At 33.4% G+C, this 24,139-nt stretch overlaps 1 protein-coding gene across 1 annotated transcript in view; it reads left to right on the top strand.

The window, feature by feature from the left end:
* Positions 1-24,139, top strand: part of SEC63 (SEC63 homolog, protein translocation regulator) — a 74,808-nt gene that overhangs the window by 11,778 nt on the left and 38,891 nt on the right. The window contains exons 2-4 of the mRNA XM_074187290.1: positions 10,097-10,196; positions 13,620-13,734; positions 15,347-15,459. Coding sequence (XP_074043391.1) covers positions 10,097-10,196; positions 13,620-13,734; positions 15,347-15,459 — 328 coding nt within the window. The remainder of the gene's footprint in view (positions 1-10,096; positions 10,197-13,619; positions 13,735-15,346; positions 15,460-24,139) is intronic.

Below are 24,139 nucleotides of genomic sequence, written 5' to 3'. Positions count from 1 at the left end.
TAATCACTTGGAAAACATTTTACCCTTATTTTAGATTACTTCCCTTCTTATACTCTTATGTTCCAGTCATACTGTACTACTTGTTCTCTGATTTTGCTCTGTATAGATTTGATAAAGGTTGTCTTTCATGCCTGGCAGGTATTCTCTGGATCTGTATAAAGAAAATCTTTTTCTTTAGAACTCATTTAAGATTTCTCTTTTGTTATGAAACTCTGTCCTCCTAGCTGAATGTATTTTCTATTTTTCTTAAATTATTCTGGATCATTAGTTATCTATATCATATTTTATGTACTTTGCATTTTATTTAGGTATATATATTTTATCCATCTTAACATTTATTCAAGAAGTAAGGTTTGGGTCATTTTTCATTTTTGTATACTAAGGACCTAGTAGTGCACATCTTTTTCAGTTTGTTTAAAGAACCCTGGAGACCTAGGACAGAACTAGTCTATATTGATGAGCCAACAGGTTAGATGAGGAGTAGTATTATAGGGATAGAAAGAATAGGAAAAATAGTAATTGACAGTGGAAATGAAGAGAGGGAGGGAGAGGGGGAAGGATGGGGAGAGAAGTGGAAAGGAATTTTTATTTGAGGTCTTAAGTGTGCTGTTGGAGAGATTTTAGTTTGCTTAAGGTAATTTATAGGTAGTTATTACAATAACTGAAGTCAATTGAACAGTAGAATACTCTATACTTCCATTCTAAAAACCTGAAAAAGGTGTTCTCTGTTCTTATTTTGGTAGGCCACCATAAATAATCAAGACAGTTGTCATAATATTAAAAGAAAATTAGGAGAGAAATAAATAATACTTTAGAGAATTAAGTGTTAAGTTGGAGTACTTATTTCATATCTTGGGAAAATTGTGATTGACTTGAAGTTCTCAACTGCATGCTCTCTTAAGTCAATAGGACAAGTTTGTTAAGGGAGTATGGATAATATTTTTCTTATTGAACTAGAAAAAGTAAAATGAATGCCCTAGAGAAAAATTAATTAATTAATTTCCAGTTAATGAAGTCATACAAATTTTGGTGTACCCTTGGGAAAGCATGAAATTTTTTTAACTATGCTCACAGGGTGTTAGTTCTGTTTATAACAACTTCTGAGAATCAAGATTACTGGCCCTGAAACAGTCATCCAAAGCAATAAACAAACTGGAGGCTGAGCATATATGGACATTGCTTTGCAAAATTATACCAAGAATAAAACTATTGGTTGAAAAGGAACAGAATCACGAGCTACGGTAATTTATTTGACTATGATAAACATTTAATAACTTTATGTTATTGAAAATGTTATACTGAATAGATTTCTTTATTATAGATTTTCATTTTTTTATTTCAAATATATAGCAAATTCCAAAATTTATTTCCTTTCACATTGAATTGGGGGTTTGGGAAGGTATACTGATAAAGGTTGAGAATTATAGAATATATTATATATTTTGTAGCATACATATTTATTATAGAATAAGGGTTTTATTCTTTTGTAGTAAAAAGAAAAAAGTCAATAGAGCTTGTATTCTTGGGATCCCTGTAGTGATCACCTCCCATGTCTGTACATTTCTAGAGAAACTCATGGAACATATGTCTATCCTTAAAATAACATGATTTTGGAGCAGTTTAGTTAATGAATCGGTCTAGTCCCTTCCTTAAAAGTTAATTTTTTCAGTGTACAAAACTGGTTTGTAGCCGATGGTTTTTGATGTCCAGTACTTTTTTACTATGTTGCTTTCTCTCTCTTCCCTTATCCCCCCCCTCAGTTCTCACAGCACTCTGACATGGGAGATTAATAATAACATCATATCTTTTCAATGAAAAATCTTCTCCAATTTGAAGTTTTTGAAGGGAAAAGGATAGGAGTAAAAATTTAAATATGCCACATGAAATTTGCTGTTATGGGAGGTATTTAGTTCCTGTCCTTCTTGTACTTGTCACGAATAACTAAGACTTATTTTCTCCCAAAATTGGCTTTTTCACAAGGAAAACATTCATCCCCATCCTTTCCCATTTGTTCTCTTAGACCTGGAACTAAGTAATTTATTTTGTATTAATAAATTCATGTGCTTGCAGTGGCTTTGTTAATTCCTTTAAGAGCTGATCTAAATACAAAGAGAAGGAGTTCTTAAAGTGAGAGAAATGCCAAGATCAGAAGAAAATACAGAATAGAAAAATAAATTGATTGGTTTCATCATAAACTGAATGTTAACATTAATTGCTGCTTCCAAATCATTTTTTTACTTCAAAGTCTATGCAATTGGTTTTTTTTATCATTTATTCCATCATCAAATTTTATATTCTTACTCTTGGACTACTATCCCTGGAGAAAGTTTCAAAATAGAACTGATTTTACCCATTGGAAATTTGTGGTAGATCAACTATGCTGGATCCTTTCTTCTTGTTGATGATATTTATATTCTAATTATATTGACTTTTTATTTTTGTCCAAAGGAACTTTTGATCACTTTTTCCTTTTTTCCTTAATTTCTCCTATCTTCTTCCCTTATCTTCTGTCTTCTCAGTGAGACTGGAGGTTAATTCTTCCAGAGCTTCCTCTACTCCCTTCTTTAAAAATTGTGTTAATTAAAAGTGTTAAAAGTTCTTGATGTAGATGGCTTTTTCTGCCAAGTACTTTTCATCTCTTAAGACCAATAATCAACTCTTTTCTGTCTTATGCCTGCCTCTTCAGTTTTTTTCCCTTTGACTCCTCTTCTGCCCACAAAAATGAGCATATCTCAGAAACACTAGGAAAGCCCTTAACTACAATCATGTCCAGTGTCCTTATTTTTTTTTTATGGAGTTATAATTCTTTTTGATTTGAAGCAGATTTCATTCAGTTTTTGATAGACTTGACCACCCTTGTCCTCTAAATATTCCTTCTATCTTTGTCTTTCTAGACCTATGTTATTCTTCCCAATTTCTCTGAGTTTCCTTTCCCATTCTTTTGCAGATGTTCCTTAAGAATCTTCCTTCTTGCCTTTGTTTTCATTCTTTTGCAAACCTGTGCAATCCAGAATCTGAAGTAGCTTCTCTAATCCTAAAACTTCTAAATCTACAGATCCAGTATTGATCTTTCTTGATCTTTGGGCCTATATTTTCACCTAGTATGTTAAATTAATTATATTCAAAACTATACATATGATATCTGACACATCTGATTTAGGAGATGGTGTGTCAAATTTGAGGAACCAAGAGTAGGCTGAATCATGGAGGGCTGTCAGGGTTTTAAATGTCAAATAGCATTTTATATCTGATCCTGCAGGAAATAGGTCATTACTGGAGCTCATGGTCAGGGAGGATTGTTGGTGACATGATCAGACTTATTTAGGAAAATCACTTTGGTAGCTGAGTAGAGGATTAATTGAATTGGGAAGACTTGAGTCAGGGAAATTGTTGTAATAATCCAGGTTCAGGTTCAAGGTAATAAGGTTTTGTACTAGGTCTTCATGTGGCCTTTATGAACAGAGAAATTTTACACATGTTGGGAAGGTAGAAATGACAAGATTTTATAGCAGATTGACTGTGGAATTAGCGCAAGTTAGGAGTCATGAATGTCAGAGAGATTTTGAATCTGGACTACTGGGAAGGGAGGGGTTCTCTTGACAAATAAATTCTGTTCTGAACATTTTGAGTTTGAGAGACCTGTTTTGGACACCCATTTTGTGCTGCTTAAAAGGCAGTTGTTAAGTGATGTAGAACTAGCTCAGGAGAGAAATTTAGGCCATATATACATCTGAGAATTCTCTGCATAGATATAATTGAATCTATGGGGCCTGATAAAGTAACTCATAATGATAGTGTACAGGGAGAAGAAGAGAGGGTCCAAAATTAGTGGGCATGACCTGGATGAAGATCCAGGAAAGGAACCTGAGGCAGTGTCACGGAAATCCAGAGAAGAGAGAGAGAGTATACGGAATGTGCAGGTGACAACAGTTTCAGAGGTAACAGAAAGATCAAGAAGAAGGATGAAAACCTTGGCAACTTTGGAGGGAGTCATTTTGTTTGTTTGGGAGTCAGGGAGCCAATTGTAGAGGGTTTAAAAGGAGGGAATGGAGTTAAGAGAACAAGTATTTTTTTTTTTTTTTTTTTTTTTTTTTAGCTTTTCTAATGACATTGCACTAAGTGCTGGTGAAACAAAGAAGGGAAGGGAAACAGGCCCTCCTTTCTGGAGACTCACAGTTTAATGGAGGAGATAACCTGAAAATAAAATGATAGTGGGGGGACAATTTGCTGGAGTAGTTGAATGGAAATGGGATCTAGGGTATATACAGAGTAGTGGTTTTGGCCAGAATTGGAGAGAAAGGGAAAGATAAGGAGGGGAAAAGAAGGAGATATCATTGAATCAAGGAGATGCCATGAACTTCCTTGAAGTGGGAGGGATGAGGGGGTTGGTGAAATTGAATAAAAATTGAATAAAAAGGTTAAAATGTTTACTTTACTGCAGTGGGGTATCTGTTGAAATAATGTTTATAATGATTTTTCTCTGGCTCTCTTCTTTAGCTCGAAAATAAGAAAAATGAGTGAATGGTGGAAATAATCTAAGGTTAGGATTTAGCAATATTATCAGTAGTATGAAGGACAAGAGGTTGGAGTGTGGAGTATAGTATATTTAATTGCCAGGTGTTAATCTAGTGAAGGGATAAGAATGTAGTTAGTAACAGGGATGTTGGTCTGGAAAAGAACTAAAATTTGAAAGGATTCAATGTGGTTAGGATCAAGAACCAGATTAGGGATTGTAAGGCAGAGGGGGAAGATAGAATGATAACAAAATTATGATCAGATTAAAGAATTTTGGTGTTTATAAATAAGGAATTATAACCTTTATGAGTGATAAGATTTAGGGTATGATCCTCTCTTTGTAGCTGAAGTGGAGTTGAGTAAGAAGGTTATAGGAGTTGAATGGATTGAACAGTAGACTGGATAATTAGCATTTTTTAAGGGAACATCACTATGCACATGGAAATTCCCTGGATGAGAGCTTGAGTTGAGACAGTGAGACTTTTACTGAGACTGAACTAATTGAAGAAGGAAGGAGAATATTCTGGGGAGCAATTTATAATAGTAACCAAGACCTAAATTAGGTCATAATTTGTATAGCATGAACCTCAAGGGAGAGGAGTTTGCTGAGAGAAGGTGGTAGGTGATGAGTTTGGAAGTGATTGGAAATAAGGGTTTATTTCAGACTTCCCCACCAAAACCTCACAGTCAATTCTGGTTATGAGTGAAAGTTTAGCCAGTATTGGAGAGGTTTAAAATGAAAGGCAATACTTAAGATAGTGCTCCACAAATAGGAAGTGCTTAATAATTTTTTAAATAATTTTTCCCAGTAATGATGGTTTTTTTAATAAATGAATTGCCACTTGATTAAAAGTGATTTGGTAAGAAAATAAGGAATGGCCCATTAATATTGATCCATATACCAATTACTATTTAATACAGTATTGATATAGTATTGATGACCCACTGAGTAAGGCAGCACTTGCACTTCTTATATATAAACTCTTAGATTTGGACATAGTCACAACCTCACTTTCGTCATAGGTTTTTTAACTTCTCATAATTGTTGATGTCAAGGATCATAAATCTTTTCTTTGTTCTGTTGAATGTCAGTTTTTTTCCCTTATAGGAATGTTTTAGTTTTCTTTGGGGGTAGGGCCTGAATTTCACTCAACATTTCTCATTTCATGCTTCAAGTATGAACTAGTGGCATTGCATGTATTTCGCAGTATAATAGAGGGAATCTTTGCTATTTTCTATATATTACTTGTGTAGATGGTTATTTTAAAAATGTCATGGAATTCCTGTTTGAAAATTGTTTGGAGTTTTAATTTGATTCTATTAGCAAAATGAAACTATTCAGTAGAATTATAATATGGGGCAGGATTCCACTTGGCTCTTTAGAATTTCCCAGGAATAGAATGTATTTAAGCAGAGAGGTTTTTTGCAAGGCAAATGGAGTTAAGTGGCTTGCCCAAGGCCACACAGCTAGGTAATTATTAAGTGTCTGAGATTGGATTTGAAATCAGGTCCACTGCACCACCTAGCCACCCCTATTTAAACAGAGAGGAAAATGTCTCGGGGAATCAAAAGGAGGATTGCTTACTATTTACTTAAGGCAACAACAACAACAACAACAACAACAACAATAATAATAATAATAATGGCACTTAAGTTTATTAATCAACAGTCATTTATTAAGAATAATTATGTATCACAGACTGTTAGTTTATGGGGATGCAAAGACAAAAATGAAATGATTTCTGGTTTCAAGGATCTTATATTCTGTGATATACATATACACACATACATACATACAGAATACAAACCAGGTAGTTTTGGTTGGTAGGACACTAGAATCTGGGGTCAGGAAAGGCTTCATGTAGAGAGGTATATACATTCAAACTGATTTTTTAAGGAAAGGGGATTCTAAAAACTTGAAAGTGTTGAGAGAGAACTTTCCAGACACAATGGACAGCCAATAGTTAGAGATGGAGAGGTATCATATTGAATGTGAGGAGCAGTAAGTGGGTCAGTGTAGTTGGACATCAGAGCGTAGTAACTTGTAACAGGTATGGAAAGCTGAGAACGAATTTGGAAAGCTGAGAAGAGGCTGAACTGTGAAGAACTAAAATGCCAGAAACAAGAATTTTTATTTCTTTGAACCTAGAGGTAACAGAGACACGAGGGTTTATTCACTGTAAGTGTGTGTGTGTGGGGAGGGGGCAGGGGAAGTAGGGAGAAGGGTATGTCCATGTGATATGATTAGGTCTGTGCTTTAGAAAAATAAATAAGGAAGAGCTAGAATTCAAACCCAAGGCCACTGTTGAGTATTTTTTTCCTATTCCAATCTGACATATTCATATATACATATATCTGTGTATTTACACACACACACACACACACACACAAATAGACAACTCTTCCTGTCTCCCCTCCCTCCCTTTTTTCTTCCTCTCTCTTTGGAAGCAAAATATCATCAAATTTGTAGGTAAATTAAAGTTAGTTAATATGATTGACTTAACTAGAAATTTACTAGGGCTATAAATTTATAAATAGTAGTTTGTTATCATAACAAAATAGTCTATTTGCAGGTTCTAGCATATAGCCTTATATTGCTCAACCTGAAATTTGGAGCTATGTTTAGTTCAGTGACTCCCTATTATCTCTAAGATGAAATACAAACTCCTTTGGCATTTAAAACTCTTCACAACTTACCTTTCCAGGGTTTTTTTTTACATTACTCCCTTTCATTAATCTATGATCCAGTCAAATTAAACTTCTTAATTTCCACTTGCACAGCATCCAATCTTCAGTCTTTGTGCAGTTGCATTGACTGTACCCCGTGTCTTGAATGCATTTGCTACTCAGCTCTTATCTCTTAAAGGTCCCTAGTTGCATTAAAGCTCAACTCAAGCCTACTTTTTTTTCAGATCTCTCCAGTTGCAGGTGTGTGCTCACTGTTCCTGTTTACATTGTGTGTTTTGTGTAGAGATTACATACATTTATTTCTCATGATAGACTGTAAGTTCTTGAGATCAGGAACTGTCCATTTTTTTTTTCTCTTTATTCCTAGGTCCACAATACCTGATACATAGAGGACATGTAATAAATGTTTGTCAATTGCTTGATCTATGGGGTCTAGCCTCTATCTACTTTGTCTTACTTTCCACTCTACTATTTCCTTTCTATTTGTTGTAGCCAAAATCTTCTACCCACTGTTGCTTTTATAGGGATCTTCCTTCAAGGCCCAGGTGCAACTTTAACAACGAAGTGAAATCTTTGATCATCTCAGTTCTTAGTAAATATTATGCTGAATTCATTTGATACTTAAAACAAGGTAGTTTATGTCTTGTAGTTTAGGTTTTATAGTTGTCTTCTGAATATGTACATTGCCCAATTCATAGTAGATCCTTAGTGTTTATTGACTGTGTTGAAGTATGTATAGATAATATTTCTGAGCCACATAGAATAACCAAAATTAGTAGGTTGAACTATATGACCTCTGAAGTTTCTTCTCTGGTCCTAAATCTATTGTGAACTACCAATGGAACCAATTTTTCATCCAGTTTTCTTTCCATGTATTATTCCACTCTAAAGTATTTTCAATTGTAATGGGGTTAGAGCTCACTTAAGACTGTAAATCTTTAAATTTGAAGTATGGACACTTTTAATAATGATTAATTGCTGTTCTACTAACTCAAGGCATATTTCTCAGTTCATAAAAATTTGGATGGAAGAGATTTTATTTTGTAATAAATTTTCAATTAAGAGGGATGTTTGTATTTCCTTAATGGAATGACTTTTTGGATGACTTGAACATTAGACTATAATGCTTTGGAATGTTCTGTTCCTTTGGAGTCATTGAAAATTTCTCAAGAATTCTGGATTCAAAGTAAGACAATCTGAGGTTTTGAATTGTAGCTCTCCCACTTACTATCTGTGGGACTGTGGGCAAGTCATAGTCTTTATGGATGCTAGTTTCCTCATTTATAAAACAAGAGGGTCAGATTAAACCATCCTGGGATTGGTAAACTTGCTTTTTTAAAAAAAATTGATAACTGTATTTCAGTATAATTGGTTTGCTTTGAAATACTGTGTACTTTATTTTACCAGAGTGCCAAAGTGTGAATCTATGATGTTTAAAAAATCCCTGGAAAGATTTCTCTTGCTTTAAAATCCCATTATTTAATGAAAATTTAATTTAGAATCATAATGTAAGTGACAGAATTTGAACTCTGAAGCCTCATGAATCCAAGTTCAGCATATTATTGTTGATTTCTTTAAAAAAGTATATTGCTTAACAAGTTCACGTTTGTTTAATGTTAAGCTATTATTTGCAAAGCGTTTTCCTTATAAAACCTTCTGATATATTAAAAGGTGTTGAGGGGCTGGAGCGAACATAAAGCCTAAAGTGTATCTGAGGAAGAATTGAAAGTACAATCCTCTTTTCACTATATGTTATCTCTTGCTATTTAATAAAATTTAATGAGTTTAATTAAATGGTATATGACATTTCTGCCTTAGTCAAATTCTGAGTGAGAAATAAAATTGTATCTTTTTTCAAATTTTCCAGTTATCACTATTAAAGTTTTTATTTTAAAGACTTGTTTATGATTTGATGGGTGGTAGATGTTCTAGGTTTATATGTGTGTTTATATACATATACTCAAAACATATGAAAGCAAAATATGTAGATATATCTAGCATATATAAAGAATACAGATTTGTGAATCTTAATTAGATTCCATCTTTAAAAATACTTTCTTTAAAGTTTTAAAATAACACTTGAAATACATATATAAATTGGAGGAAATTAATCACATGGTTTGATAATGTTTTAGTGTAGGGAATTCCTAGTAAGCCCTTTTTCTTCCATTTTTCACTTATGAAGATTGTCAGTGCATCAGATTTCTTGGTAGTAATATTAACAATACCTAACATTTATTCAGTACTTCAGGGTTGTACATTGCTTTACAACTATCAACTTATTTTATCTTCACTACAATTCTGGGAGGTAGGTGCTATTATTCTCCCATTTTATAGATGAGGAAACCAGGATTACACATCTAGTCAATATCTAAGACTGAATTTGAGCTCTGGTCTTCTTGACTCCAGGTCCAAAGGCATTGCTTCCACCTAAAGGTCTCTAGCAAATCTCTTGTTAAATCTCAATTCTACCTTGATGTGTTTCCCCCCCCTTTTTGTTCTTTCTTGTTTCATAATTGAAGAGGAAATAAATTATTCTTTTGGAAATAATTGACTTTATAATTAAAAACCTTTTGGGCATGGAGGCCAGTGTTAGATAAAATTTGTTTCTCCAGTATCCCAGCTAGAATAATTATTTCTGTTTCAAGATTCACAGGAAAAATAATTTTTAAAGTTTGGTTGATTTTTTTTTTTTCCCCATGCTATTCAAATTTTTTATACATCAAACAGATATACAGATCCCTTTATTCTGATTGAAAGTAATTGAGATTTTAAACTATGCTCTGATCTTTAAAAAAAATGAATAACAGTTTTTGTGTTATGTCATCATGGTATAGAGGTTAGCATAGTGACTACTTTTAAGTTAACTGTTCTTTTTTTTTCCTTTTGACAGAGCAAACTCGATTAAAAAATATCAGAAAGGTATATGGAAGATGTTTGTGGTATCGTTTACGGTTATTAAAACCCCAGCCAAATGTAATTCCCACAATAAAGTAAGTATTGATTTTTCAATCACAAAGTATTTGATTGCCTACTAAGTGCAAGGCATTTTGCTGAGAAAATACTGAGTTCCTGCTATTAGAAGATTAAACATGTTCATAAGTAAAGTTTATAAAAGGCAGGATATGATAAGAAGTGTTCAAACAAAACTGAAAGTTTAGAGAAGCATTAGCTTGTTTCTGCCTTGAGGGATTCAAGGAAGGGTGTAGGAGCTGAATTATGTAGAGATTGGGAGGAAGATATTCTAGGCAGAGGAAATAGTATGAGCAAGGGGGAGAGGAGATTGTAAGTATGGAATATGTTGGGGGAAAGTCAAAATAACCATTTTTGCTTAAGATTTGAGAGTTGAGATTGGAAAATAGATTAGGACTAGACTTTAAAGAATTTTGAATACTAGGCTAAGAGTTTAGCCTTTTTTTCAGAAATATTAAATAAATCAATCAACAAGTGCCTACAATATTTTAGGCACTATATGGGTTGTTGGGGATATAAAGATGAGGTAGTTAAGAAGCTTACCTTCTATTGGATAAGACAGCATATAAGGAGGGGGCAGCTAGGCGGTACAGTGGATAGAGCACCGGCCCTAGAGTTAGGAAGCCTTGGACATTAAATAATTACCTAGCTGTGTGACCTTGGGCCAGTCACTTAACCTCATTGCCTTGCAAAAACCCAAAACAAAAAAGACAGCATGTAAGGAGATAAAAAATAATTACAAGATAATTTTATTTACAGTTAAGGGAATCGGGGAAAGCCTCATATTGAAAGTGGAATTTGAACTGAGCTTTGAAAGAAACTAGAAATTTTAAGAGAAAGGGATGAGGAAAGAGTGAATTCTTGTCGTTGAAGGGGCAAAGGCACGAAAATGGGAGGTACAGTGTCGGGCATGAGGAATGGTAATTTGACTGAACTATGAAGGGGAATTATGCTAGAAAGTAAGTTGGGAACAGACTGTGAAGGGTTCTGAATTTCCAGCAGATTTTACATTGATCTTTCAAGCAAAAGGGTGTAGCCAGGAGTGTGAAATGAGCAGATCTATAGGAATATTACTTTGGGGGGAGGGTAGTTTAGAGAGGAGAAAATTGTAAGATACTGTGCTTTAGGAACACTATTGGGACAGTGATACATGGGGTTGACTGGAACTCAGACTTGAAGCAGGGAAAATCAATTGAAAACATCAGCTCCAGAAAGAAGTAAAGAGTGCTTAAATTACTGTGATAATTTAGACCAAAAACTTGGTGACTAGCATGGAGATTTAAAGGAGAGAGAAGAGTCAAAGGAAAATGAAGTCTTGACCCCAGGTGCCTGGGCATCTGGTGATGCTATTAATAGTACTGAAGTAGGAACTTTAGGAGGAGAAGCCCTCTTGTGTACATATCTTTTGCTTATGATGTTTCCTTTGCCTAGAAAACCTTTTTCTTTTCTTAGTTATTTTCTTACTCATCCTTTAAAAACTATTCATCCACCTCTTCCTCCTCCTTTTTTAAATATTCTTGATCCTTTTATATCACACAGCTTTTTATTTTGCAATTCTAATGTGTTTGTCATGTAATGACATATATTGTAGATATCTCTTTGTTTTGTTACCACCTTCCCCCCCCCCCCCATTCCCCATTAAAATAAGAATTCTTTGAGGGTAAGGACTATTTGCTATGTATATGTAAGTTTTGTATCCCCATTGCCTAGCACAGCACTTTTTACAACAGTAGGTGCTTAATAATACCTGATGTAATGCTTTAAATTTTGCAAAATACTTTACATACTTTATCTCATTTGAGCATCAAAACCCCATAAGGAAGTTACAATGGATATGATTCCATTGTACAAATTAGAAAGTAAATTGAGATAACTTTGGGGAGTAGTAGCTTGGAAGGAAAGAATTTCACAATGTTGAATTTATTTTATAAATTGAGATGACGTGACAAAGATATTGAGATAGAGATGTCTAGGAAGCAATTAGAAATAAAAGATTGAAGATTAGATTAGAACTATGCATAGAAGTTTAAGCTGGAGAATATGCAGCAAGTTAAAAAGAAAAGAGCATTGAGAAGAGAACTTTGGAAATTCCCCACATTTATGAGTGAAAGAGGAAGATGAGTCAGTGAAGGGGAGACAAAAAGGTCTCTTTTGACAAAAAGTCATCTTTGTTGTTATTGATACCTTTAAAAAAACCATTTAAAACAAATTTTCAGTCTTGTTACTCTAGCAACAGTAGTTTTCAAGGAAGTAATAAATTAGATCTTGGGAGCAGCATTACAGTTTGATACCTAAGACTTAAAAAAAACTAAATAGATATTTAAATGAAACGTTCAGATTTTAATTTGAATAGATTTGGATTAATTTTGATTTTCTTCTATATAAGTGAAAAGATAGGAAATGTCTTTTTTCTCAGTGGTAAAGTGCCTTTCCCTGTTAGCAAAATAATCTTGTATTTATAGTAACAACTACAATAAAAATCAAATCTCACAAAATACTAAAAATGTTTTTCTTACTATTTGTAAAGGATTAATTTTGTTTATTTTAGCCCTCAGATATAGTTTAATTTATTGAAACTATATACAAAATAAAATGTAGAATTAATCTTTTTATGAATAGTTTAAAATTGTTCTTTATAGCATTTTACTGATTGCATTTTAAATTTATGCTTTCAAATATATTGTTTCATGAAGACTGGTAAGACATTTAGATAACTCAGTTTTTGTTTTCCTGTTCTGCTGCCTGATATTTAAATTAGTACTTGATATTTTGAACTTCTTGAATGCTACTTTATATAACTTATTTATTTTATTGTATATTTGTATATATTTGTATTTTATATTTTCTATAACTTATTTTACTGGTAACACTAAACAGTTTCTATTCACTTTAAATGACAGTCTAAACAGTTTCTACTCACTTTAAATGAAGGTAATGCTTAAAAATATTTTGCTTCAGAGAAAAAGGTAGATGCTGATTCTAGTGTAGATAGTTAAAAAGTTATCATGAAGTCGTTTTTTGTTGTCCCTAATTTGTCTTTTTCCTCATTCTTAATGTAGGGGTGAAATGTGGGAAATCTCAAAGAAATAATTTGTGACTATGTTTTAGGAAAGACCCTGAATACTGCTTAAATTGAATACTAACAGTTCTTTGTCTTAACACCCAATGTGGAACTATTATGTTAAGTTTTCCAAGTTTCAAGTACAAATCACCAAACCCAAGGGTCCACCTTGTTTTTATTTCCATTAAAAGGTTTAGGAATTAGTAAATGGATTAAGCTGTTAGAAAATAATTGTAGCTATTGATTTTAAATGTTATTGCATACTTTTGATGAATCAGATTTTATGTTTGTTGTTTTGATCATCTTGGTTTTTTTCTTGCAGTTTTCAAAAAAATCAGTTTATAAATCTGTTTACATCATACTCATTTTTCCCCCCCAACAGGAAAATAATTCTGCTTGCAGGGTGGGCATTGTTTTTATTCCTTGCATATAAAGTTTCCAAAACAGACAGAGAGTATCAAGAATACAACCCTTATGAAGTCTTAAATTTGGATCCTGTAAGTAGTATTTTTTGTGTGACACACATTAATTTAATGAACCCATGAAAATTAATGTAGACCCAGGTCCTAACAAAAATCAGAGATCAGGCAAATACAAGTTTAGAAATGCAATTCATAGTTCTGATATTAAATTTTTTTTTAGAATATTTTCATCAGGATTAATTTTTACTATTACTTTAATCATTCTGTGGCTGAGAATTTGGTAAACTGGTAAAAAAAGTAGGCAGAAGTTTTTTGCTGTGAAGCTGATTAAATTATCAGAATCAAAGAATCTGAGTAGGCAGAAGTTTTTTGCTGTGAAGCTGATTAAATTATCAGAATCAAAGAATCTGAGGTATTGGCCTGTTGAAGATTCTAGATTAATAGATTTAGAGCTAGAAGAGGCTTAAAACTAAAGAGAACAATTAAAGTTAGACAACAAGCATTTATTAAGCACCTATTAAGATCTAAGTGTTGGGGATACAAAAATAAAACATTTCTGCTATTTTACTGGGAAGAACATATCTGTATATTTAAGTATATTTAAAATACATAAAAATAAATCCAAGTTAACTTTTGGGGAAGGAAGACAACATTAACAGCTGGAGGAATCAGGAAAGGTGTGATGCTGTAGCTGAGGTGTTGGAAACTAGGGATTCTGAGAAGTGGAAATGAGGAGGGAGGACATTCTATATGTATGGCATGATCAAAATTGTATGAATAGGACCGTGATTCAGTGGAGTTATTTGCAATAACTAGTTGGACAAATCCTAAGTTATATGATGCCTAAGATTGCTTAGAACTGATGGTGGAAAATATAGGGAAAAACTTAAAAATTCACCTAAGATATTCTTCCCCACTTTTCCTTTGAAGCGAGGTACTGTTTTCAAATTGATAAATAACTAGGAAATATCTTTTGGAGTGTACTTATCATTTTGGAATGAAAAGGAACCTGAAAGGTGATCTATTTTGACTGCCTTATCTAACATATGAAATAAGGTCCCCTTCAAAGTGAGGCTTGTCCAAGATCTATTGATGGCAAAGACAGGGCTTAATTTCTTAACTCTTTTCTCCCAGTTCCTCCCACTTCATCTGTTCCCTCAACACAGAAAAACTGCTGTGTGGAATGAGTTGAGCCTATGAAATATATTTATAAAATAGTATTTAGTATGAAGTGTAAGCTATTCTATGAAGTGTACCCTATGCTGTTACACAGAATAAATTTTTACATTTTATTAACTGATTTATAAACACTTTAGTAGAAATAAGTGAAAAATTATCAGTATGATAACTTTAGCAGTTTAATATCCTAGAATAAAAGCATAAAGAAAAATTTCCATAGTATTCTTTGTTGACATTGTTGATAAATTTTGGTTAACAAATGGAACTGAGTAAGCCTTTTAATCTTTATGTTGAAAATTAAACTATTTCATTTGATGACTTGTTTAACTAAAAGTTTTAATTTGCTGCAACTACTTCCATGAGTGTAGTACTTTATTTTATGTTAGTTTCAACTGATAAAAATGTTGCTTCTTCATTGCTGTATGCATTTCAGTTTGTGTAATATGTTAGATTGTATATTAGTGTATTGTAGTCTAATTGATTTAGTACTAAGTTTTTATTTTTTTAGGGGGCAACAGTAGCAGAAATAAAGAAACAGTATCGTTTACTGTCACTTAAATATCATCCAGATAAAGGAGGAGATGAAGTTATGTTCATGAGGATAGCAAAGGCCTATGCTGCGTAAGTGTCTTGTTAACATTCTTTAATATGTATTAAATAATTTTTTACTTAAGAGAAATAAAAGTGCTTCTTTGTTTATTACCTATTTTATTAAAATGTTGGGTTCTCAAGTTGTTGAGACTGTCATCTGTGGCACTGGTTGGCAAGCCTTTCCAAAGGGCTTAATTAAGTCTTGATTTCAAGTAATTTTAGTTTACGTAAGTATTTTTGCCATATGAATTATTGAATATTGATGTAAGTAAATTGACATTTTGTTAAGCAGATTTATTTTACGAAGTGTTAGGTTTAGGGCAGTAGGTGGTGTAGTTGAGTGGATAGAGTACCGACCCTGGAGTCAGGAGCATCTTGAGTTCAAATCCGACCTCAGACACTTAAAATTTCCTAGCTGTGTGTCCTTGGGTTAGGTTGTTAGGTTGTTCTCTCTCCATTCCCTCCTTTCTTTCCCTTCCCTCCCTTCTACCCTATAGTTTGATGTCTTCTTTCTGACATGTCATTCTAGCTTATCTTTTTATCTATGTATATGTATTTTGTGTGTGTAGATGAATGTATACATTCTCTTTGTTTTTCTCATACTTTGTTAGTGTCATACTTGGTTGTTCTTACTTTGACAGCTTACTACTTTTCTACCTGCCGTTTTATGTGAATATTAAGAGTTCATCAGTTATTCCTTAAAGGAGACTTTCGGAACTTTTTAATTTGTTTTTTCCTGCATTACTTAAAAGTGAATGGTTCAATATAAGTGCTGTATATATCTTAATGTTTTCCATTGTTTTACTAAGTTGTATTTGTTGCCAAATGGTTCTTGCAAACATTTGTTAATACATCAGAATAATTTCATATGTGAGACCTTTTCAGTTGCACAAATTCTTAGCTTTTTTTGGATATGAATCCCTTTAACAGTCGCTTCTGTATTCCTTTTTTAGAATGCTTTTAAATACATAAAATAAATAACTTTGAATTACATGAGGAAACCAGTTATTCTGAAAAACAATTTTCAGAATGCTTTTTAAAAGTTCTTAAGCCAGGTCAAGAAACCTTGCACTGTTGTGATCTCTCTCACCTGCTCCCCTTTGAAAAAGACCCCATTCAGTAATCTTAGCAGTTAAGAAATGGTGATGAGGATTAGTATATAGTCTGTATACCGTGATCTCCATTTTTCCCTTTCACCCCAATTTTTTCCTGAAGACAAAGTGTCTATTTCTCTTTATTATTAAAATGGGTTCAGTGGTTGAGAAACATGATAGAATTGCTAGAAGCTTATCTTCTTTATTCTTTTTTTTTCCCATATTTACTTATCTGTTAAATAGGTATGGCCTGAAGAAAAGGATAGTTGCATTTTGAGGAGAATTTGATTCATATATGTTATTTGCTGGCAACTCCTGTCCCAGAAAGTAGGACCAGAGTTGCTATGATAGAAATTTAATATATATGAGTCTTTGCAGATTTCTTGCTGCACTGTGAATGATATACCTCAGAAAATGAGATAATTTGCCCAGTGTTATTATTCAAAGCCACTTTATCTTGAACTTTTAAGTAATTTTTAATACATGCCTGTGTTTTCCTTTCCTTCCTCCACAGTTCTTTCCCTACTCCTAAAAATTTAAAAAAAAATGTGTTTTCTTTCTCTCCCTTTCTCCCCACCCCCACCTCCCCATTATATGCTTGAAGCATATATAACTATTCCTGGGGAAAGGTCCATGGGGAAGTAATTTACTTAAAAATTGAAGTTAGATGCTGAAGTAACTGACAGGTCTCAATTGACACACTTAATCTAATTATTAGTCTAATTATGACTTTTGTATAAAAACAAGATGATAGTATATTAATTCTTTCTTATTACCACAGTAATAAGAAATAATGTTCAGTGATGGTATAGAAAATATAACAACTATGTTCTCATTCTCTTCTAGCTTTTTTTATAGTGAGCCCCAGGAGAAGTATGGGACTGTCAAAATAAAGTCCTATGATAATTTTTTAATGTGTTGTATATATGATTCTTGTATATGACTAAAAAACTACTATATACATAGAATCTGCTGTTAAGCCAGTTTTTCTCTTTATTGCTATAACTGAGAGGCATATAATAAAATGTAAACAAAAGGTTAGAGTATAAGGTAGAGTTATCAAACTTTTTTACATAAATGACTAGGTTAAGTTAAATTCTTATATTTCAAAAACTCCGTAACTTATGATTTAAATGGTTTTATAATTTGATGTTTTTTATTGTCATTAGCAAGACATTTTTGCAGATTGATTTCCAAAGAAATCGTATTATCAAGACCTTCTTAATTTTATAATTTTTAATCAGTGAATATTAAGGAATCATTTGTTTCACTCAAATTCTTCAATGTATACTTTTTTTATTTCCTGCTCTAATAACTCACAATTATATAGTTTTTTTTAAAGATATATACAACCCTTTTTTTAGTTTAGTTTTTTTTTTTTGCAAGGCAGATGGGGTTAAGTGGCTTGCCCAAGGCCACACAGCTAGGTAATTATTAAGTGTCTGAGACCGGATTTAAACCCAGGTACTCCTGACTCCAAGGCCGGTGCTTTATCCACTACACCACCTAGCCGCCCCCTACAACCCTTTTTTAAAAAATAAATTTTAATGATGTTTTTGGGAGAGATTGAGGCTTGTGGATCATTGAATTTAGGAGTTTTCCTCCATAGTAAGCTACAGCTGAAAGGGTGTCTTCAAAAAGCCTGGCACTAATATGGTAACGTCCCCTGGAAGGATGGACAAACTGACTCAGGTTGGAAATGGAACAGGTCAGAGCTCCCGGCTGATCAGTAGTGGGGCCAGGTCTCTGAGTGGCAGCTCTACTTCAATCTGAGCAAGAGGAGATGATCTAGTCTTCTGTCCTTCTACCCCCATAGATGTCTCCTATCCATAGTTATGAAAGGTATGTGATCTGTGTTTAGCACAGTACTGACACATATATGCACTTAATAAATGTTTTTGGACTGCCTGCCTTTTTTTCTGTTTTTTTTTCTTGTGGTCTGATCTTTAATCTTCGGATCACATATTCATTTTGAATTTAATGTGAAATAGCAAGTAAAATGTAATTTAAATTTAAATAATTTAAGATATAATAGGTAAGCCTTATTTCTACCAGACTGATTTTCAGTTTTCCCTCAGCCTTTTTTATATTTAAAAAAATTTTTAAATAATGTCTGAGCTAGTTAGAATTAAAGGCAATTTTTAACATTCATTAAAAAAAACCACTCAAGGCAACCAGGATTAGAAGAAAAGCAGAAAGTTAGGAAATAATTTTTATAGTGTTTCTGGTAAAGGCCTCATTTTCCAAATATAGAGAAATGAGTCAAGTTTATAAGCATGCAAGTCAATCCCCAGTTAATAAATGATTAAAAGATATGAACAGGTAATTTTCAGCTGAAGGGATTGTCTGTCTGTAGTAATTTGAAAAAATGGTCAAAATCACTGATTAGAGAAATGTAAATTAAAACAACTCTTGGGGGGGGCACCACCTTATACCTATTAGATTGACTGTTATGACAGAAAAAGAGAAACGACAAAATTTTGTAGGGGATGTGGGAAAACTAGGTCACTAATGCACTGTTGGAGTTGTGAACTGATCCAACCATTCTGAAGAGCAATTTTGAATTATGCTCAATAAAATTGTGCATACCTGTTGATTCAGCAATACTGCTATTAGGGCTGTAGCCCAAAGAAATGGAAAAAAAGGGGGGAGGAAGGAAAGAACCTATTTGTATAAAAATATTTATAGCAGTTCTTTTAATGGTGGCTAAGATTGTAAATGAGAGGATGCTCATCAATTGTGATGGAATATTATTGTGCTATAAGAAATGTCAAGATGCTCTCAGAAAAACCTGGACAAACTTGAACTCTGATGTGAAGTGAAAAAGGTAGAACCAAGAGAATAATCAGTAATAAATAGTAAGATGATCAGTATGAATTATTTAACTATTTTCAGCAACACAATGATCCAACATAACTCTGAAGGGCTTATGATGAACATTACTATTCATCTCAGAAAAAGAACTGATAAGAGTCTCAATATAGCTAGAAACATATTTAAAATAAAATGTGGTCAGGAAAGGCAGTGGGGTTAAGTAACATGCCCAAGGTCACAAAGCTAAGTATTTTCTTAGACTTTTATATTCTTTTGATTTTCTTTGATTCTTTTTTTTTAGGTGTTTTTGCTAGGCAGTGAGTGGGGTTAAGTGGCTTGCCCAAGGCCACACACCTAGGTAATTATTAAGTGTCTGAGGTTGGCTTTGAACTCAGGGTGGGTGCTGTATCCACTACACCACCTGGCTGCCCCTCTTTGATTCTTGATGATCCATGGAGTCATTAGCCTCCTACTTTGTCCAATTCTCGTTTTTAAGGAGTGATTTTTTTCAGTGAGCTTTTGTATTTCCTTTTCCATTTGACCAATTCTATTTTTAAGCATTTGTTTCTTCATTGAATTTTTGTACTTCTTTTTCCATTTTTCGTGCTTTTACCAGTCAACCTCTTGACTTTTTTGCCCCTGATCCTCTTGTATAATTTCTTTCCCAGTTTTTTTTCTACTCTCTTATTTGATTTTTAAAATCTTTTTTTTGTGCTTTTCCAGTTCTTTTTTGGGATCAAGACCAATTCATTTTTTCTCTTTTGCTTGTTTTTGCTCATTTTCCAGCTTATTTTATATCTATCCTGAGCTTGTTGTGCTAGGAACCAAGGACCTGGCCAGTGGTTTGCTGTGTTGGGGTCTCCAGGCCTAGCTGTTTGCCTGCAGCACTGCCCTTTAACCCAAGTAAAAGAGACCTTTCTGGCATTTTTTTCTTTTTAGATTTTTGCAAGACAAATAGGGTTAAGTGGCTTGCCCAAGGCCACACAGCTAGATAATTATTAAGTGTCTGAGGCTGAATTTGAACTCAGGTACTCCTGACTCCAGAGCTGGTGCTCTATCCATTGTACCACCTAGCCACTCCACCTGGCATTTTTTAAAATATGTTTTACTTTGTACACACTTGTAGTATGAGGAATACAGTCTTAGCAAAATTTTTAAAAAGCTGATTATTTCATGTGAGGAACTCACCTCAAAAACATAAGACCTTGAAAATCTCTAAGGGTGCGACAAAAATGACTGCTCTTATTGAAGGGAAACTCTTCGTGCCTGAGTTTCCCACCTCTCTCTAATGTATACTTGCAAAGAATACTTTGTCTTGGGAGAATCATGTGTTGTTTTCTTGCAGTTCTTCTAAGTTGTCTTGTGTTGAAAGATTGTTTTACACCCCCCCCCCCTTTTATTTTGCAAAGGCAATGTGACTTGCTCAAAGTCACAACTAGTTAAGTGTCTGAGGCTAGATTTGAACTCAGGTTCTTCTGACTCCAGGTCCAGTGTTCTATCCACTGTGCCATCTAGCTGTCCAACCCTGTCCTTTTGTAGGTCCTCTTGCTCCAGAATTCATTTTGAGGTGTTTAAAGTTTTTTTTAAAGGGGAATGTGAAAGAGCTCAGGTAAATTCTTACTTTTTCTCTGCCATCTTGACTCGGTCTCCCAGTATCCCCCCCCCACATTTCTTATCAAAAAGGGAATTCTTTCATATATAATTTAAGTTTTTTGATTATTGAGTTTTGTTATTTCTGATTTTCTCTATGCATTGCTCTGCATTTCAGTAGTGTTATGAGGAAGGTAGTACAAGTATTCCAAAAGTATGACAAAGTTGAATTTAAAACAAGTGAATTATTTTTAAATTCAGAGAACAAAAAATTTATATTAATAAGGTACTTCTGCCATTGTGGCACAAATATTCCCTTTTTAATTATATATTGATCATTAGCATGAGACTTCTAATGCTAATTTTAACATTGACAAATAGCTCTTAAGTTGGTTTTCTTGTGAATTAGAACTCTTCCTGAAGCAAGTTATATGATATTTTTTGGTGAAATTGAAAGGAGTTCCTATTTACAGGAAATTTTCTGTTAAAAAAGCCAAAATATACTAAATTCCTCTATTATTTCTTCATTTATTATTTATTATTGATAATTATCATCTTTAAAAAATCACCTGAAATTTCACCATGTTCACCTATAATTTATTGTATCCTAGATTGAAGTGTTCTGGATGAATATATTTTTCCATTCAATGAAATTTATTCCCTTAAGTCCTGAAATCTTATTTTAATTATTTTTTTCAAGAATTTCAAAGTATAAAGACTATATTGATGTATTCAACTGATAACTTTTTCTATATGACTGAGTGTTAACATAAATAATACTAATGTAGTGGAAGGAACATGTCATCTGGAGTCAGAGAATATGGGTCAAACCCTGGTTTTGCTGTTCAGGTTACACTTAAGACGGTGGGCAACTTTCAACTTCTCTGGTCCTCAGTTTACCTAATTGTAAAATAAGTTGGATTAAATAGTCTTCAAGATCCTTTTTAACTCTAAATAAATTGTTGATGTTTGTCCTTTGTTCTCTAAGAAGGAGGTGATGCATTGACATGCAAGTGAATTGAATTTGAGTGAGGGGCTGCTGTGCAAAATCACCAGCCTCACTTACCTCTTCCATAGCCATCTGAGTTCAGTGACCAGCTATGGATCAGGATGACTGGAAAAGATTTTATTGTAAGATCCTTTGAATTACTGTCTTGTACTCTTATATATTGTACTCCCCTTAGGGATTATTGAGTTGGATGTAACTCTGTAATTCAAAATTTCAATGCTTTTCTGGTTGGTGAATGCTTTTTCTTTTCTTTTCTTTTCTTTTCTTTTCTTTTCTTTTTTCTTTTTTTTTTAGTTTTTTTTTGCAAGGCAAACGGGGTTAAGTGGCTTGCCCAAGGCCACACAGCTAGGTAATTAAGTGTCTGAGACCGGATTTGAACCCAGGTACTCCTGACTCCAAGGTCGGTGCTTTATCCACTACGCCACCTAGCCTCCCCTTCTTCTTTTTTTTAAAGTTTTTTGCAAGGCATTGGGATTAAGTGACTTGCCCAAGGTCATACAGCTAGGTAATTATTAAGTGTCTGAAGCTGGATTTGAACTAAGGTCTTCCTGACTCCGGGGCTGGTGCTCCATCCATTGCGCCACCTAGCTGCCCCTGCTTTTTCTTTTCTTGATGTTACATTCTCCAATATGTTTTTTTTATTTGACTATTTCCTATTTAAATTACAAACATGTAATGAGTGTTAGAATACAATATTTCTTTTTAATGTAAACCCTGTATTCTTTATCAAGATTTGAAGAACTAGAAGTCCAGAAGTTGACTGTAATGTGCAGTACTGAGAACCTGACCTAAGCAAAGGGGGTGGGGAACTTGTAGAGAGAAACTAGAGGCAAAAGGAAAAAGAAAGGTGAAAAAAGACCCTGCTGCCATATTAGAAAGGGTAGAGGGAGACAAACATAAATATATGCTGCAAAGAGGTATGGCTAGAACGCTGGCAAAATGGGAAGATACAGGATACTTGCCGATCTTCAGCAAGTTCTTCAAGAACCATTATATAATGCTATGCCAGTTTTTTTTTCATCATGGGTGATCTTAGTTATACTAACAAGGTTGGTTTTCCTTGTGCAAAGGTTTAGTGCTAATTCGTTTTTTTTTTTAATATTGGTGTTACATTGTTTAAGCCAAAGAACAGAAGTGTATTTGATTATCAAGGATGTCAGAGGTGCCTGTATTTATTAATGTTTTAAGTTCATAAGAAATGTAATCATTTCAAATTATTAGTAGGAAATTTCCTTCTTTGCTGTTATGGTGAAACTAATTTTTCTGTGATCTTAGGTTTTAACTTACTATAAGTATAGAAAACCAGTAGAATACGTTTTAAAAGCTTCTTTCCTCCCCTCCCCCTAAGGTTTTGGGGGTGTTGCTAGGGGAGAGGGGGAGAAATAGATAAAAAATTTTAAATTTAAAATTAAATTTAAATTTAAAAAATTTAAATTTAAAAAAAATTTTAAAAATAGATTAAAAAATTAAAAAAAGAAAACCTAATCTCTGAAATCTAAAATTTTTGGAAGTGGAGATGATTAAAATTAGATCTGAAGATTAGATTTGACTAATCTATACTTCATAGTTCACACATTACCTAAGTAAGGTATATTTCACCTACAAAATGAAGGGATTAGATTAAATAATCTGCCATTTCAGCTCTTAAATCTTTATCTGTTATTTGTCACTGTTCTGCCTCCTAGAATGTAAGCCCCTTGATTTAGGGACTGTTTTTTACTTTCTATGACATGCAATGCCTTACACACAATATGTGTTGAATATTTGCTGATTAACTAGAAGTGAATTAAAGAAAAGCTATCAAAGTAGGGAAAGCAGTGAGTATGTAGAAATACTATATGAATTTGTATAAAAGACTTTTTTGTACAATTATTTAATAGGAGGTTGTGGTTTTATCTTTTAAAAGTCATTCACATATTGCTTGGACTAGAAGTCCAGAAGTTGACTATTAACATACAATACTGAGAGTCTGATCTAAGCAAATTCACTTGCCTAGCTCTTTTTATGGTTTGCATGTCATAGATATGAAGGCAAATGTATTTACTTAGCTGATTCAGTTACTTTATTTTTTTTAGATTTTTGCAAGGCAAATGGGGTTAAATGGCTTGCCCAAAGGCCACACAGCTAGGTAATTAGTAAGTGTCTGAGACTGGATTTGAACCCAGGTACTCGTGACTCCAGGGCTGGTGCTTTATCCACTGTG

Source organism: Macrotis lagotis, chromosome 5 (assembly GCF_037893015.1).
Source record: "Macrotis lagotis isolate mMagLag1 chromosome 5, bilby.v1.9.chrom.fasta, whole genome shotgun sequence".
Lineage (NCBI taxonomy): Eukaryota > Metazoa > Chordata > Mammalia > Peramelemorphia > Peramelidae > Macrotis > Macrotis lagotis.
This window is presented reverse-complemented; position numbering and strand designations above follow the sequence as displayed.